The sequence below is a fragment of the Haliotis rufescens genome, unplaced genomic scaffold, assembly GCF_023055435.1.
Source record: "Haliotis rufescens isolate VD_foot unplaced genomic scaffold, xgHalRufe1.0.p SCAF_5, whole genome shotgun sequence".
NCBI lineage: Eukaryota > Metazoa > Mollusca > Gastropoda > Lepetellida > Haliotidae > Haliotis > Haliotis rufescens.
The window spans coordinates 39,529,215-39,548,805 of NW_025964223.1; the positions used below are offsets into that span (position 1 = coordinate 39,529,215).

Genomic DNA, 19,591 nt, shown 5'->3' on the forward strand with positions numbered 1-19,591 from the left:
ATAAATATTGGCCTTTGAGCTGGCTGTGATGTAAAACATACAGGCGGATTCATACAGAACTACTGAGGTGTGATGGGAGTTGGGTAAAAAACAAGTTATCTATGGTCTTGAGTTCGATTTGTAGTTGATGAGTGCTTTAAGCAGTGTTTCAGTAATGTCAGATCAATGTGAGAGGAATACCCACATAGACAGAGCTTGGTCTTTGTGCAGTTCCACTTTTCTCAACATTCCAGCTATACCATCGTGGCCTGTAAATTATTGAGTGTGGACCAGAAAAACCACATTCGTTTCCAACTTGTGTTATTCCGGTTATTGCGACCGGGTTCTGTCTTAGCGCAAACGGGAATACCTAAAACAACTGTCAACGCTTTGCGTAACGGTTCACATACATTTCCCCATACATTACATATATTTCAGATGCAATTTAAAGCACATTGGGACGTGCGGAATTATACAGTATGACATTTAACTGTGTCTTGGGTATATTTTTAGATGCAAGACATATGTAAAATCAAAAATTATTTCTAAGGGATTCTTTGACGAAGAACTTGAAATCATACACACATTCTCATTGGTTTGTCGTATTTTCGCACATAACATTTGCTGATAGGGGGACGAGTCTACTTGCGCGTTATGGAAAGGGGTGAGTGGTGCCGAATGGAAAAAACAGTGATTGATATCATGAGCAATTGTTCACATTGTGACAGTAAGATGACACCCAGTGAAAGTCACCAAACCTGACCTCCCAATCCATTTGGTCGCCTCCGAGGACAAGCCCTGGTTGCTGGGGACCAATGTCTACCCTGTATCCCCACATGGTTGCTGCTTAGCACATTGATGAAACCCACAAGCACAGTCCAGTGACGACTAGGTCACCCATGCCACTAACACATATCAGTGAACAAATCAATTTACACTGCAATGGTAAATATCCCAGCTACAGAGGGACCTAAACTGTGGGACAGAGTCTGGTACCAGTAAATGTCAGTGAATAGAAACCCTGATGAGAGCAATAAAATTCATGTCAGATTCTCAGATCTGTATCATCTTGTTTGTTAATGGTGGATGTGATGATGCCATGGCTAACTCAGACACAGTGAACACATGTTGAAACAAGCACAGGGAGAGAGCCAAGGCTTCACATTGATCCCAGTGTAAACAAATGTTATTGAACATATTTGGCAGATGGTTCAATATATACAAAACAAAGAAAATATACACATTCGGGCTGAATAACACAGTGTTCGGTGATATGTTTGCAAAACTCAGCTCATCATGAGAGGGAATCACATAAATAGTCTCTTTGTGAAATTGTCAAATGCAAAGTCTTGTTTGTGATATGAGTGCTGTTTCTTCAAGTGTTAAATATATTTAACCATTTTAACCTTCAAAATTATCTCTAGGGCATGAAATTGATTTTGAAAAGAAATTTTTCATTTAAAAACAAAAATCATTGGACATTATAATCAGAAAATGAGGCTTTCATTGCGAACTCTTCCAAAATGACAAAAGACCTCCAGACAAATCCAGTTCCAATAACACATGCAAGGGGCCTTGGTCTACAGACACAAGGCCACACCAGCCTGTATAACATAGACATTGCATTCTACAACAACTGGCGCAGTCACACATCTTCAACCTCAACACATCTCATCCACACAGACCTGGTGAAAACATCAGCCCATACACACATTCACCAGGACACCATACAGACGACAGTTATATCACTGAACTAGTATATGTCACATGAGCAATGTTGTGACAAAAGACAGCTGGAGCCATCTATTGATTACCCTCGGCACGTGTCCGGTCCGAGACTCTACAGTGGAATCATACAGACGCCAACTTCAATAATGATGTTGTTTCTTTGTTTGTTGGCAATCCACATGTTGTACAAGGATATATACATAAATGAGTTTCAAAATGCTAGGTTGGGATATTATTTTGGAAACAATCCAGCCACATTGACATTGGGATTGGGATCCTTCACATTAACATATCTCTGTGTTTGGAAAGTTGGGGGAATAGCAGGAATATCGGCAGTTAGTGCCAAAGCGGAAGTTCTCCATACAAATGATGAAGAGGTCAAGGGGTTGGGTATGACGGAAATATACCCTAAGGGTAGCCCAGAACCAGACAACAGGAATGTACCCAAACTGGCCAATGCATAGCATTCTAATTTCAGCCCTTAGTTCCAGTACCTCTGCAGACTTGTGGAATGTCAAGCCTCAGCGAAATCAGTCAGTATGGGTTGGCGTAGGCATTGGACCTTTCGCTGCTCGAATCATGTGTTCAAATACAATCAATTTCATATTGACATCACTGTTCCAGGTCAATAAAACTTTACAATTCAAAAAAATATTTTTGTGCATACGTTAATGGGCTTGTTCAGCTGAGGTATATTTCTCTATCATTATTCCAGCCAGGGTACATTTCTGCAGTACACCATACACAACAATGACCCATTCAGCCAGACTAACAGGTCTGGATAACAAGGTGTCACTACAGGTTCACAGAAAGTCGTGTAATATTACAAGAAGCCCAAAGTGATGCTGGTCCAACACATTTACCCTATTGGTGAAGGAAGCATGAGAGTGGTGCTGACAGGCCAGAGATCATCATCAGGGTGATTCTGGGATTTGAACCCATAATCCTGGCACCACTTAGGGAGGGTTTCATAGTGCCCCATAGATACTTGATACTGGCATACTGACTTCATTGACACTGGGAGAGGTCACATGTTACTATTCTTCTGAAGAAGAGAAAACATTTGGAACAAAACAAGTTCACAGTTCTCACTGAATTGTGAGTGATATACCTTCAAGGGTAGACGGTAAGTAGTGATGATCAAAAGACATGATATTACACAATATATGAAGCACTGTTATGTGAAAGCCACATTTCTAAAAATCTTGACATCAAACATATTCAAACGACCAATAATTACCCATTCTATTTCTATTTCAGAACTCCAAATATACCAAACATTGTATTGCTTATTTAGACAACAAAGGAAAAGCTTGGTACATGGCACAGGAACATGTAACATTAGGATGGACATGTACCAGTACAGGGCCAGATAAAGGAACTTGCACCAGGTGCATGTTGACATATACACCAGGTTCACCCTGTACCCATAAATTTATCTAAGTTGGAACATGCACATAATGTGGAAGTATCCACACTTTGATGATGTCAAGCCCCAAAACGCAACACAAGTTACAAATAACATTGAGGTTATTGATGTGGTATGGCAAGTAAGCCTAGAGGTATTGAATACGCTGTGTGGACATGTAAGGGTTAGACACACATTTTGAAAGATTTTGAAATAATTTTATGGTTACATTTTTCAAAAATGGCTATATAGCTAATGCAAAAGGGATGCAAACCTGCACAGCACAGCACAGCACAGCACAGCACTGGGTTTGAATATGGGGTTGGCTTAAAAGTTCAGTTGCATCTCATGTGGGAAGGTAAGAAGTGATGCAGGTCTCAGACGTTTACCACTTTGGTGAAGGCGATGAGCACAGGTATGATGCTGACAAACCAAGACATGGAATCATGTGAACCAGGATTTCAAACTCAAGATCATAGGTTTCTGGCAAGTCCAAGACAAACTTTGCACAACAAATTGTGCTGCCTTAGGCTGGGCCACCCATGCCCCGGCTGCTAATGGATACAACCCTGATCCAAAATCTGTACCCTCTCAGTGTAAACAGAAGTGTGACTAAAATAATGCATGTTATGTTTGTTTTCCCCATGTTTTAATGCATTTAATCTCCTTCAAGTTGTTCTCCCATAAATTACTCTCAGGCATGTAATTTAGTCATGGCCATCTACTTTCAGACCTAAACACAGTGAAACCAATTGAACCAACACAAACAAGAAAAATAAATAGCCATATGTAGTGAAGCTAACATGTGAGTTTTGATGAGACAATGACATATTATGACTTGGTCATGAGCGTATGGTTATGAAAAGTACACGTTTTCTTCATGCCAGCAGGTCGTCATCACTGTCGTCATGGTAACTCCGGACTTGTGCCGTCGTCTGTAATGTAGTGTCCGTAGATGTATTGGGTAGTGTTGTGATATCATTGTCATGATCCATGAAGAAATCGTCATCCACCTCTGGGTCCACATCATCTTGGGTCAACTGAAAAAGTGAGGGAGTTGGGTTTAAAGGGCTTCAGTTACTTCACTGCATGTCAAGTTTAATGTGTGAGGAAAGACTGAAGTGATATGGTTCCTCAACGCTTGGTAAACTCATGGCATGGGTAAGGTGCAGACAAACCAAGAATCATGATCGGCTGATCTGGGATTCAAATTGTGGAACAAATGAAGGACTGTAACAAATTATATATTTGGAAAAACACTTTCTTAGAAAAGTACAGATTCTAGTACTAGTGAGTCCCATCCGGGATTTGAACCCACACTGCCAGAGTGAGGCACCTAATCACCTGCACACAAAGTCAGCAACCTAACCCACACAGCCATCGAAGCTTCCCCGGATGGGACTAAGCCCCCCAAAAGTACTAGAATCTGTACGTTACTAAGAAAGTGTTATCCCAAAAATAACATTTGTTACATTTGATGACTTTCTAAATGGCGTTGTGTGTTCATAACTGAAGGACTATTATTGAAGGTTCACTAGCAGCGTACCTGTGACAGTGCACCCTAAGGAATGAGCGACACTTCTGGAGCCCAGATGCCATGAACAGATATCATCCACAATAACTTCTACCTCCATCCTTAATCCCCTGATGTCACCCTCAACAAACTGAACCACCATCCTTCAACCCCTAGATGTCACCCTCAACAAACTGAACCACCATCCTTCAACCCCTAGATGTCACCCTCAACAAGCTATACCTCCATCCTTCAACCTCTAGATGTCATCCTCAAGAACCTCTACCTCCATCCTTCAACCTCTATCTCCATTATTCAACCCCCAGATGTCAACCTCAACAAAATGAACCGCCATCCTTCAACCCCTAGATGTCACCCTCAACAAACTGTACCTCCATCCTTCAACCCCTAGATGTCATCCTCAACAAGCTATACCTCCATCCTTCAACCTCTAGATGCCATCCTCAACAACCTCTACCTCCATCCTTCAACCTCTATCTCCATTATTCAACCCCCAGATGTCAACCTCAACAAAATGAACCGCCATCCTTCAACCCCGAGATGTCACACTCAACAACCTCTACCTCCTTCCTTCAACCCCTAGATGTGACCATCAACAACCTCTACCTCCATCCTTCAACCTCAACCTCCATCCTTCATCCCCTAGATGTGACAATCAACAAGCTGTACCTTCATCCTTCAACCCCTAGATGTCATCCTCAACAACCTCTACCTCCATCCTTCAACCTCTAGATGTCAGCCTCAACAAGCTGTACCTCCATCCTTCAACCCCTAGATGTCATCCTCAACAACCTCTACCTCCATCCTTCAACCTCTAGATGTCAGCCTCAACAAGCTGAACCACCATCCTTCAACCCCTAGATGTCACCCTCAACAACCTCTACCTCCATCCTTCAACCCCTAGATGTCACCCTCAACAAGCTGTACCTTCATCCTTCAACCCCTAGATGTCATCCTCAACAACCTCTACCCCCATCCTTCAACCCCTAGATGTCACCCTCAACAAGCTGTACCTCCATCCTTCAACCCCTAGATGTCACCCTCAACAAGCTATACCTCCATCCTTCAACCCCTAGATGTCACCCTCAACAAGCTGTACCTTCATCCTTCAACCCCTAGATGTCATCCTCAACAACCTCTACCTCAATCCTTCCACCCCTAGATGTCACCCTCAACAAGCTGTACCTTCATCCTTCAACCCCTAGATGTCACCCTCAACAAGCTGTACCTCCATCCTTCAACCCCTAGATGTCATCCTCAACAACCTCTACCTCCATCCTTCAACCCCTAGATGTCACCCTCAACAAGGTGTACCTTCATCCTTCAACCCCTAGATGTCAGCCTCAACAACCTCTACCTCCATCCTTGAACCCCTAGATGTCACCCTCAACAAGCTGTACCTCCATCCTTCAACCCCTAGATGTCACCCTCAACAAGCTGTACCTTCATCCTTCAACCCCTAGATGTCATCCTCAACAAGCTGTACCTCCATCCTTCAACCTCTAGATGTCAGCCTCAACAAGCTGAACCACCATCCTTCAACCTCTAGATGTCACCCTCAACAAGCTGAACCACCATCCTTCAACCCCTAGATGTCACCCTCAACAAGCTGTACCTCCATCCTTCAACCTCTAGATGTCACCCTCAATAAGCTGAACCACCATCCTTCAACCCCTAGATGTCATCCTCAACAAGCTGAACCACCATCCTTCAACCTCTAGATGTCAGCCTCAACAAGCTGAACCACCATCCTTCAACCCCTAGATGTCACCCTCAACAAGCTGTACCTCCATCCTTCAACCTCTAGATGTCATCCTCAACAACCTCTACCTCCATCCTTCAACCCCTAGATGTCACCCTCAACAAGCTGTACCTCCATCCTTCAACCCCTATATGTCACCCTCAACAACCTCTACCTCCATCCTTCAACCCCTAGATGTCACCCTCAACAAGCTGTACCTCCATCCTTCAACCCCTAGATGTCATCCTCAACAACCTCTACCTCCATCCTTCAACCCCTAGATGTCATCCTCAACAAGCTATATCTCCATCCTTCAACCCTAGATGTCAGCCTCAACAAGCTGTACCACCATCCTTCAACCCCTAGATGTCAGCCTCAACAAGCTGAACCACCATCCTTCAACCTCTAGATGTCACCCTCAACACCCTCTACCTCCATCCTTCAACCCCTAGATGTCACCCTCAACAAGCTGTACCTCCATCCTTCAACCCCTAGATGTCATCCTCAACAACCTCTACCTCCATCCTTCAACCCCTAGATGTCATCCTCAACAACCTCTACCTCCATCCTTCAACCTCTAGATGTCACCCTCAACAAGCTGTACCTCCATCCTTCAACCCCTAGATGTCATCCTCAACAAGCTATATCTCCATCCTTCAACCCCTAGATGTCATCCTCAACAACCTCTACCTCCATCCTTCAACCTCTAGATGTAAGCCTCAACAAGCTGAACCACCATCCTTCAACCTCTAGATGTCACCCTCAACACCCTCTACCTCCATCCTTCAACCCCTAGATGTCAGTCTCAACAAGCTGAACCACCATCCTTCAACCTCTAGATGTCACCCTCAACAACCTCTACCTCCATCCTTCAACCCCTAGATGTCAGCCTCAACAAGCTGAACCACCATCCTTCAACCTCTAGATGTCACCCTCACCAACCTCTACCTCCATCCTTCAACCTCTAGATGTCAGCCTCAACAAGCTGAACCACCATCCTTCAACCCCTAGATGTCATCCTCAACAAGCTGTACCTCCATCCTTCAACCTCTAGATGTCATCCTCAACAAGCTGAACCACCATCCTTCAACCTCTAGATTTCAGCCTCAACAAGCTGAACCACCATCCTTCAACCCCTAGATGTCACCCTCAACAAGCTGAACCACCATCCTTCAACCTCTAGATGTCAGCCTCAACAAGCTGTACCTCCATCCTTCAACCTCTAGATGTCACCCTCAACAAGCTGAACCACCATCCTTCAACCCCTAGATGTCACCCTCAACAAGCTGTATCTCCATCCTTCAACCTCTAGATGTCAGCCTCAACAAGCTGAACCACCATCCTTCAACCTCTAGATGTCAGCCTCAACAAGCTGAACCACCATCCTTCAACCCCTAGATGTCACCCTCAACAAGCTGTACCTCCATCCTTCAACCTCTAGATGTCACCCTCAACAAGCTGAACCACCATCCTTCAACCCCTAGATGTCACCCTCAACAAGCTGAACCTTCATCCTTCAACCCCTAGATGTCACCCTCAACAACCTCTACCTCCATCCTTCAACCCCTAGATGTCACCCTCAACAAGCTGAACCACCATCCTTCAACCTCTAGATGTCACCCTCAACAAGCTGTACCTTCATCCTTCAACCCCTAGATGTCACCCTCAACAACCTCTACCTCCATCCTTCAACCCCTAGATGTCACCCTCAACAAGCTGAACCACCATCCTTCAACCCCTAGATGTCACCCTCAACAAGCTGTACCTCCATCCTTCAACCTCTAGATGTCAGCCTCAACAAGCTGAACCACCATCCTTCAACCTCTAGATGTCACCCTCAACAAGCTGAACCACCATCCTTCAACCTCTAGATGTCACCCTCAACAAGCTGTACCTTCATCCTTCAACCCCTAGATGTCACCCTCAACAACCTCTACCTCCATCCTTCAACCTCTAGATGTCACCCTCAACAAGCTGAACCACCATCCTTCAACCCCTAGATGTCACCCTCAACAAGCTGTACCTCCATCCTTCAACCTCTAGATGTCAGCCTCAACAAGCTGAACCACCATCCTTCAACCTCTAGATGTCACCCTCAACAACCTCTACCTCCATCCTTCAACCCCTAGATGTCATCCTCAACAAGCTGTACCTACATCCTTCAACCCCTAGATGTCACCCTCAACAACTTCTACCTCCATCCTTCAACCCCTAGATGTCACCCTCAACAAGCTGTACCTCTATCCCTCAAGTTACATGTACGGAAATCTGAAGTATCTGGATTGTCGAAAGTGAACACACTAAGGCAAATGGGATGAGAATCTCCAGACTTGCCGAAGTTACTAATCTGGTGAAGGATTTATGCAATGACAGCAGCTGACACGGGGAAAAATAGTTCAGCAAGTGAGGAAATCTCCAATAGTTGAAAACCTCATTGCAAAGCAAATCTTGTGAAGCTCAAGCCAGAGATGAAGAGGTTGAAGGATGATGACGTTGCAGGGATGAGAGGGAGTCGGCTTGTGTTATCACTTCATGGCAAAGTGGTGGCAAAGTGGTTCACAGGTCACAAATGAGGCGAAGCAAAAACAACCAGACAGTAGAGTAGGTGGATGGTGGCATGCCACACACTCAATCACTTTGTTCAAAATAAGCCTCTGTTCACCCAGCTAACAGCTTGCAACCCAGTTGGATGAGATGGCAACATGAACGCAAAACCTAACACTTACACAAGGCAGATGGGTCGTATAGTCTCCAGGAAGACTGTTCCACTAACTGGGGTAATACTGTGAAGCAGCCTGAGAATGCTTTAGGGTACAGATACTGTCAACACAGATGAGTGTTCCTCCATCACCCGTGAAGACATCCACACTGCAGTGCAGTAACCACTGTGAGCCAATGCACCAAGTCATGGCTTGGGCCAAGTCAAAGGGAGCCAGTGAGTGATGCGAACAACTAGCATTCAGATCATGCATCAGCAGTATGTCTCCACAAAATGTGCATCAAGTTCATGCACAGTGTAGGGCTTATTTGACTTCTGTGAGGTATTGCACAGAAATAGCAAACATTGTTTCTTAATTCATTTAGATTTACCGTATATCGCTGTGTATAAGGCGACCCCATGTATAAGACGACCCCCCCTGTACACGCCTTCAAAATCAACCCAAAATCCTATACTCCGTGTATAAGGCGACCTGGAATGAAGCACATCACAAGTGCGCACACAAACCTTATATTTGCAATAAAAATATGTTTATCTTGCATTGTTTTTTCTACGATGATTGGTCTGGTGTGTAACTCCAGCACATATTGCCATTTTGTGTTAACATGGTACGACACCAAATTGGTGCCCGTAAAATAAAATTCATTTATAAGTAATAACATATAAGAGACAATGGTGAGTAATTTAATCGCCAATTAACTATGTTGTAACTAACTAGGCTTATGTTTGCTTCACATTCAGCGTGTTTATTCCACAATCACTTATACACACCGTCTCCAACAGTTGTTTATACAACTGTAAAAACAGCGGGAATTGATTTCAGCTTCACCGGTTATCACATGTTAGGTCACATGTGCAATATGCAAATGCTTACCAGTACTTCCCGCTCTCTACTCACGGATGTTGATTGTTTTACTGGTTTGACAATCTGCATCGAGGCGAGGGTCATTTCAACTTTATTTGCAGAAATTATTAAACTTTATTCAAGGAAAAGAGATACAAATCATGTTTATGTATGGAAATAGTTATTGGAACAGTTATTTAGGACGAAATGCGAAGTTTTATTGTCAAATGCTGGGCTGGCCTTCGGACGCCGGTTGACATCACCAGTGGAAAAAAAATGTGAGATCTTCTTAACCCCCTCATTTTAGGTACGAAAAACTCGCCTTATACACAGCGATATACGGTACATTCTGGGGTAGGCCTTTATCCTAGGCAGATCAGGTAGGGATTTCAAGGGTTTGATGTGTTTTTCTTTTCACAAATTTTATCCAATTTGCGATATTGGATCCCAATACACACCATACCTATTTAGTCAAGTGACCTGTACATGTTCATCTAAAGTGTTCCATCACTCACCACAGAATACTGGATATGTCTTTCAGTTTGTGTCGGACATCTGCAAGTTCTCTTAACTCTGGACGCAAATGCAGCTCTGAAAGGAAGCGAGGTACTCATGAGTGAGGTGAGGTGAGGTTAAATGGGGTTTAACGTTGTGTTCAAGATGATTGCACTTACATAGTGAGGTGCATGCTCATGTGTGGCTGCCTGTACTAGTCTGGACTAACGCCAAATTTATAGTGCTAGCCCACTGAGATACCATGCCGGATTTTTACATGACATAGTATACTGACACGAGCCAACCAGTCCTTGTTTTAGACCCTTATTGCCGAACGCCAGGCAGGGTAACAACAAGTACTATCTTTTAACATCTTTTGGTATGAAGTGGCCAGGGATTGAACCCTCTACCACGGAGGCAGAGATGCACATTCAAACTATTCCAAGTACAAATTCTGAATATAAGTTCAATTAACCCTTTCTTCTCTGTCAGCGGTATCAAATCTATGATAGATCATGATCCCACTGATCACTGTAGCTGAAATACAAAATATTTGTTTAGAAAGAAAGAAAATAGTTTTATTCCTTTGCAAATCTGCCTGTTTGGCAATTTCAAAAACTAATCTTACTTCTCTAACAATGCTAAATAAGGTGTTGCAGTTCTTACAATATTCACAGTAAGTGTAGCATTATATTTCAGGCGTACAATGCCACATTCACTCCCTCACTGCTGTGGTATTGTGTGTACGTACCTCCTCTCTGGTTTATGGAAGACAATGAGGGCGATGCAGATGACTATTACTGACAGGAACACAGAGATGATGACACCCACAGTCTTGGGCTTGATGCTGCTGGACTTGCCACCATTACCCAGAGTCTGGTCACCAACAGCGCCGTTGACAGCCACATGCTGAACATCTCTGTGCCACAAAAAATAATGACCTGTTGGTTTTTCCAGTAACAATATTTCTTAATGAACTTATTTGCCATAATATATTACAACTACATAAGTATTGATCAATAAGATGAACAAGATGTGTGTGCCCAAGTCATTATACCTGATGTGTGTGCCCAAGTCATTAAAGCGGATGTGTGTGCCCAAGTCATTATACCTGATGTGTGTGCCCAAGTCATTATACCTGATGTGTGTGCCCAAGTCATTATACCTGATGTGTGTGTCCCAAAGGTATGATCCAATGGTGAGACACATTAGACTTCCCTAATGGTGTTTCCAGGTGTTCGATTCAATGATGTGATCAAACGGTAAGACCCTGGGGTGTGAGCCTGGGCATTGTTTGATTTGTATTCCAATTGTGTGACCCAATAGTGTTGTCTGATGTGTGACCCAATAGTGTTACCTGATGTGTGACCCAATAGTGTTGTCTGATGTGTGACCCAATAGTGTTGTCTGATGTGTGACCCAATAGTGTTACCTGATGTGTGACCCAATAGTGTTGTCTGATGTGTGACCCAATAGTGTTGCCTGATGTGTGACCCAACACTGTTACCTGATGTGTGTGACCCAATAGTGTTACCTGATGTGTGACCCAATAGTGTTGTCTGATGTGTGACCCAATAGTGTTGTCTGATGTGTGACCCAATAGTGTTACCTGATGTGTGACCCAATAGTGTTGCCTGATGTGTGACCCAACAGTGTTGCCTGACGTGTGACCCAATACTGTTACCTGATGTGTGACCCAATAGTGTTGTCTGATGTGTGACCCAATAGTGTTGTCTGATGTGTGACCCAATAGTGTTGCCTGATATGTGACCCAATACTGTTACCTGATGTGTGACCCAATAGTGTTGCCTGATGTGTGACCCAATAGTGTTGCCTGATGTGTGACCCAATAGTGTTACCTGATGTGTGACCCAATAGTGTTGCCTGATGTGTGACACAATAATGTTACCTGATGTGTGACCCAATAGTGTTGCCTGATGTGTGACCCAATAGTGTTACCTGATGTGTGACCCAATAGTGTTGCCTGATGTGTGACACAATAGTGTTACCTGATGTGTGACCCAATAGTGTTGCCTGATGTGTGACACAATAGTGTTACCTGATGTGTGACACAATAGTGTTGTCTGATGTGTGACCCAAAAGTGTTGCCTGATGTGTGACCCAATAGTGTTGCCTGATGTGTGACCCAATAGTGTTGCCTGATGTGTGACACAATAGTGTTACCTGATGTGTGACCCAATAGTGTTGCCTGATGTGTGTGACCCAACAGTGTTGCCTGATGTGTGACCCAATAGTGTTGCCTGATGTGTGACACAATAGTGTTACCTGATGTGTGACCCAATAGTGTTGTCTGATGTGTGTGACCCAACAGTGTTACCTGATGTGTGACCCAATAGTGTTACCTGATGTGTGACCCAATAGTGTTGCCTGATGTGTGACCCAATAGTGTTGCCTGATGTGTGTGACCCAATAGTGTTGTCTGATGTGTGACCCAATAGTGTTGCATGATGTGTGATCCAATTGTGTTACCTGATGTGTGATCCAATAGTGTTACCTGATGTGTGACCCAATAGTGTTGCCTGATGTGTGACCCAATAGCGTTGCCTGATGTGTGACCCAATAGTGTTGTCTGATGTGTGACATAATAGTGTTGCCTGATGTGTGTGACCCAATAGTGTTGCCTGATGTGTGACCCAATAGCGTTGCCTGATGTGTGACCCAATAGAGCCGTCTGATGTGTGACCCAATAGTGTTGCCTGATGTGTGTGACCCAACAGTTTTGTCTGATGAGAGACTTACACAGCCGCAGAGAAGCACACAGCATCTGTATCCCATTCAAACAGGTAGAAACAGTTGCGAGATTTGTATGTCAAGCTTGGCTCACTCTGAAACAAATGAAGGATAATTTTGACACTGGGAAGTAGATGAGCTGGGGATAGCCTTTTACCATTACAGTACAACAGTGGGTGCCACTAAGGTCTCCATCGTGCTAACGTGTATATTGAGCTGGGGATAGCCTTTTACCATTACATTACAACAGTGGGTGCCACTAAGGTCGCCATTGTGCTAACGTGTATATTGAGCTGGGGATAGCCTTTTACCATTACATTACAACAGTGGGTGCCACTAAGGTCTCCATCGTGCTAACGAGTATATTGAGCTGGGGATAGCCTTTTACCATTACATTACAACAGTGGGTGCCACTAAGGTCGCCATCGTGCTAACGTGTATATTGAGCTGGGGATAGCCTTTTACCATTACATTACAACAGTGGGTGCCACTAAGGTCTCCATCGTGCTAACGTGTATATTCAGCTGGGGATAGCCTTTTACCATTACATTACAACAGTGGGTGCCACTAAAGTCGCCATCGTCCTAAGGTGTATATTGTGTATACCTTAAACTCCAGTATTAAACTGTTCAAATAGCTCACCTTATTTTTCAACCTATCACAGTTAAACACAATGGCAGTGGAGATGTTTTTGGCTAGCCTGTGACCGTCTCTCCCCACACACTTGTCTGGTGAGGTGTACACAACTTCCAGCTGATCATCTGAAACAGTAAACTCAGTATTTGAAATTACCCACCGGTTTTGTTTGTGAAATAAGAGCTTTCAATATCATGTTCTAATGAAGATTCAATTGCTGTTTAATCGGAATGTAGGATTCTAAAACGTCATGGAAGAATTTCTTTTGAAGGAGAATGTCATTGTCCTGGTACATTTGCGGCCTTTCAAGATGTGGTTTCTGTACCTAAAGCCCTTGTATAGGCCTGTGAATGAGTAAGATGTTGGTTATTGCTGCAGTTAACAATATTGCTCCTACCAGTTTGTCATGTCAGCCTACGGATAATCAAGGCTAGGCCCAGCAAACACGTTTGTTTTAATAACAATTATCTCAACACTCAGGAACACAGTATGGTTGACAAATATGGATGCAGGGCACCAACTCTCAACCTTCTGGGGACACATTGTGGTCAACAAGCATGGATGTGGGGCACACACACTGGTCAACAAGCATGGATGTGGGGCACACACTGTGGTCAACAAGCATGGATGTGGGGCACACACTAGTCAACAAGCATGGATGTGGGGCACACACTGGTCAACAAGCATGGATGTGAGGCACACATTGTGGTCAACAAGCATGGATGTGGGGCACACACACTGGTCAACAAGCATGGATGTGGGGCACACACTGTGGTCAACAAGCATGGATGTGGGGCACACACTGTGGTCAACAAGCATGGATGTGGGGCACACACTGTGGTCAACAAGCATGGATGTGGGGAACACATTGTGGTCAACAAGCATGGATGTGGGGCACACACTGTGGTCAACGAGCATGGATGTGGGGAACACACTGTGGTCAACAAGCATGGATGTGGGGCACACACTGTGGTCAACAAGCATGGATGTGGGGCTCACACTGTGGTCAACAAGCATGGATGTGGGGAACACACTGTGGTCAACAAGCATGGATGTGGGGCACACACTGTGGTCAACAAGCATGGATGTGGGGCACCAACTCTTAACCTTCTGGTGACACATTGTGGTCAACAAGCATGGATGTGGGGAACACACTATGGTCAACAAGCATGGATGTGGGGCACACACTGTGGTCAACAAGCATGGATGTGAGGCACACACTGTGGTCAACAAGCATGGATGTGGGGCACCAACTCTTAACCTTCTGGTGACACATTGTGGTCAACAAGCATGGATGTGGGGCACACACTGTGGTCAACAAGCATTGATGTGGGGAACACACTGCGGTCAACAAGCAAGGATGTGGGGCACACACTGCGGTCAACAAGCATGGATGTGGGGCACACACTGTGGTCAACAAGCATGGATGTGGGGAACACACTGCGGTCAACAAGCATGGATGTGGGGCACACACTGTGGTCAACAAGCATGGATGTGGGGCACACACTGTGGTCAACAAGCATGGATGTGGGGCACACACTGTGGTCAACAAGCATGGATGTGGGGCACACACTGTGGTCAACAAGCATGGATGTGGGGCACACACTGTGGTCAACAAGCATGGATGTGGGGCACACACTGTGGTCAACAAGCATGGATGTGGGGAACACACTGTGGTCAACAAGCATGGATGTGGGGCACACACTGTGGTCAACAAGCATGGATGTGGGGCACACACTGTGGTCAACGAGCATGGATGTGGGGCACACATTGTGGTCAACAAGCATGGATGTGGGGCACACACTGTGGTCAACGAGCATGGATGTGGGGCACACATTGTTGTCAACAAGCATGGATGTGGGGCACACACTGTGGTCAACAAGCATGGATGTGGGGAACACACTGTGGTCAACAAGCATGGATGTGGGGCACACACTGTGGTCAACAAGCATGGATGTGGGGCACACATTGTGGTCAACAAACATGGATGTGGGGCACCAACTCTTAACCTTCTGGTGACACATTGTGGTCAACAAGCATGGATGTGGGGCACACACTGTGGTCAACAAGCATGGATGTGGGGCACCAACTCTTAACCTGGTGACACATTGTGGTCAACAAGCATGGATGTGGGGAACACACTATGGTCAACAAGCATGGATGTGGGGCACACATTGTGGTCAACAAGCATGGATGTGGGGCACACACTGTGGTCAACAAGCATGGATGTGAGGCACACACTGTGGTCAACAAGCATGGATGTGGGGCACCAACTCTTAACCTTCTGGTGACACATTGTGGTCAACAAGCATGGATGTGGGGCACACACTGTGGTCAACAAGCATGGATGTGGGGAACACACTGTGGTCAACAAGCATGGATGTGGGGCACACACTGTGGTCAACAAGCATGGATGTGGGGCACACACTGTGGTCAACGAGCATGGATGTGGGGCACACACTGTGGTCAACGAGCATGGATGTGGGGCTCACACTGTGGTCAACAAGCATGGATGTGGGGAACACACTGTGGTCAACAAGCATGGATGTGGGGCACACACTGTGGTCAACGAGCATGGATGTGGGGCACACACTGTGGTCAACGAGCATGGATGTGGGGCACACACTGTGGTCAACGAGCATGGATGTGGGGCACACACTGTGGTCAACGAGCATGGATGTGGGGCACACACTGTGGTCAACAAGCATGGATGTGGGGCACACACTGTGGTCAACAAGCATGGATGTGGGGCACACACTGTGGTCAACAAGCATGGATGTGGGGCACACATTGTGGTCAACAAGCATGGATGTGGGGCACACACTGTGGTCAACAAGCATGGATGTGGGGCACACATTGTGGTCAACAAGCATGGATGTGGGGCACACACTGTGGTCAACAAGCATGGATGTGGGGCACACATTGTGGTCAACAAGCATGGATGTGGGGGCACACACTGTGGTCAACAAGCATGGATGTGGGGCACCAACTCTTAACCTTCTGGTGACACATTGTGGTCAACAAGCATGGATGTGGGGCACACACTGTGGTCAACAAGCATGGATGTGGGGCACACACTGTGGTCAACAAGCATGGATGTGGGGCACACACTGTGGTCAACAAGCATGGATGTGGGGCACCAACTCTTAACCTTCTGGTGACACATTGTGGTCAACAAGCATGGATGTGGGGCACACACTGTGGTCAACAAGCATGGATGTGGGGCACACACTGTGGTCAACAAGCATGGATGTGGGGCACACACTGTGGTCAACAAGCATGGATGTGGGGAACACACTGTGGTCAACGAGCATGGATCTTGGGCACACACTGTGGTCAACAAGCATGGATGTGGAGCACACACTGCGGTCAACAAGCATGGATGTGGGGCACACACTGCAGTCAACGAGCATGGATGTGGGGCACACACTGCGGTCAACAAGCATGGATGTGGGGCACACACTGTGGTCAACGAGCATGGATGTGGGGCACACACTGCGGTCAACAAGCATGGATGTGGGGCACACACTGCGGTCAACAAGCATGGATGTGGGGCACACACTGTGGTCAACAAGCATGGATGTGGGGCACACACTGCGGTCAACAAGCATGGATGTGGGGCACACACTGCGGTCAACAAGCATGGATGTGGGGCACACACTGCGGTCAACGAGCATGGATGTGGGGCACACACTGCGGTCAACAAGCATGGATGTGGGGCACACACTGTGGTCAACAAGCATGGATGTGGGGCACACACTGCGGTCAACAAGCATGGATGTGGGGCACACACTGCGGTCAACAAGCATGGATGTGGGGCACACACTGTGGTCAACAAGCATGGATGTGGGGCACACACTGCGGTCAACAAGCATGGATGTGGGGCACACACTGTGGTCAACAAGCATGGATGTGGGGCACACACTGTGGTCAACAAGCATGGATGTGGGGCACATACTAGTGAGATAAACATTACTTTCTTTCAGATTTGCATGTGTTATTGAGTGTTTGATGCCTGCACATTTACCCATGCTGTGATCACCTGACTACAAGCATGCTTAATGACGTTGAATCAAATTGTCATCATGAAAACTCCTCCCAAAATAAGAAAAAGAATGCCTAATCATCCAAAGGCACCAGTTCACCACTAGACTAATCTACATCAAAAGTTTCAACAAGATATATTTAACGGTTTCAGAGTTCTTCTCAGGAAACGAAAAACGGACAAACAATCTGAGCGCTATATCTAATCACAAAAACTAAAAAATTCCTTCCGTCCTCTTCACCTAAGAGCAAAATGAGCCTGAGAATACAATTTTTAAATCCAGTGTTACCTTTAAAGAAGTACTTCCTGCTGGTGAATGTGCCGAGGTTGTTATTGACATTGGAGTCCTGTGGTTTCCTCTGACACACAGCTGCCCCGACACAGGATCCGGCCGAGGTGGACTCCAGTTTTCCCTCCAGGCTGATGGCATAAATGAAGTTGTCCTTGCTCCTCTCAAGTGCAATGTGGTCGCTGGTAAAAACAAGACATTGTTCAAGTTAAAACATGTCTCTAACACAAAATATTTATCTTGTTGTGAAGTTGTCCTTGCTCCTCCCAAGTGCAATGTGGTCGCTGGAAAAAACAAGACATTGTTCAAGTAAAACATGTCTCTAACACAAAATATTTATCTTGTCGAGAAGTTGTCCTTGCTCCTCTCATGTGCAATGTGGTCCCTGGACAACACAAGACATTGTTCAAGTTAAAACATGTCTCTAACACAAAATATTTATCTTGTCGTGAAGTTGTCCTTACTCCTCCCAAGTGCAATGTGGTCGCTGGAAAAAACAAGACATTGTTCAAGTAAAACATGTCGCTAACACAAAATATTTATCTTGTCGAGAAGTTGTCCTTGGTCCTCTCATGGGCGATGTGGTCCCTGGACAACACAAGACATTGTTCAAGTAAAACATGTCTCTAACACAAAATATTTATCTTGTCGAGAAGTTGTCCTTGCTCCTCTCATGTGCAATGTGGTTGCTGGAAAAAACAAGACATTGTTCAAGTTAAAACATGTCTCTAACACAAAATATTTATCTTGTCGAGAAGTTGTCCTTGGTCCTCTCATGGGCGATGTGGTCCCTGGACAACACAAGACATTGTTCAAGTTAAAACATGTCTGTTACACAAAAGATTTATCTTGTCGTCAAAATTGATCATACCTTACTCTTTGATTTATGCATGTTTGTTTTCTGCCTTGCAAATGGACTGCGAGAAGTCATGGAGCCATGGCACAGCTTGTAGGATGTTCAGGTGATGACATGAACTGCAATTTCTTTCAATGGACACATATCTTCACTGAACAACCATGCTTCATTATCATCACCTTGGAGCTTCATTGAATAATAGTAGTAGTAGAATCTAGTAGAGTAGAACTCACAACAGATAACTGCTTGTAGATTGGTCGGTCATGTCATGAACGAAACTGTCCTAAAACCACACTGTTGAAGTGTCCCAGTGTCCCTGTACTTACCGATGTGAAGTGGAGAGTTTCCTAATGTCCACCATGCCACTGGACCGCGGATCTATGATGATACCGTTACTGTCTTGTACTGCCTCCGTCATCCTGTAGACACACAGGTCACATATTACACACATCATCCTGAAGACACACTCAGGTCACATATAACACACATCACCCTGCAGACACACACAGGTCACATATTACACACATCAGTATGTAGACACACACACACACAGGTCACATATTACA

General features: G+C 45.2%; 1 protein-coding gene across 2 annotated transcripts in view; it reads right to left on the bottom strand.

Annotated features, from left to right (window-relative positions):
• Positions 1 to 502: 502 nt before the first annotated feature.
• LOC124112441 (cation-independent mannose-6-phosphate receptor-like) overlaps positions 503 to 19,591 on the bottom strand; it is a 77,530-nt gene continuing 58,441 nt past the window's right edge. Inside the window, exons 37-43 of one of the 2 annotated variants that reach the window (XM_048384018.1) lie at positions 19,352 to 19,444; positions 18,170 to 18,351; positions 13,842 to 13,960; positions 13,209 to 13,294; positions 11,200 to 11,367; positions 10,469 to 10,544; positions 503 to 4,155 (exon numbers count right to left, since the gene is read on the bottom strand). In XM_048384018.1, coding sequence (XP_048239975.1) covers positions 3,994 to 4,155; positions 10,469 to 10,544; positions 11,200 to 11,367; positions 13,209 to 13,294; positions 13,842 to 13,960; positions 18,170 to 18,351; positions 19,352 to 19,444 — 886 coding nt within the window. In that variant the 3' untranslated portion in view covers positions 503 to 3,993. The other variant, XM_048384019.1, reaches the window with a different exon arrangement.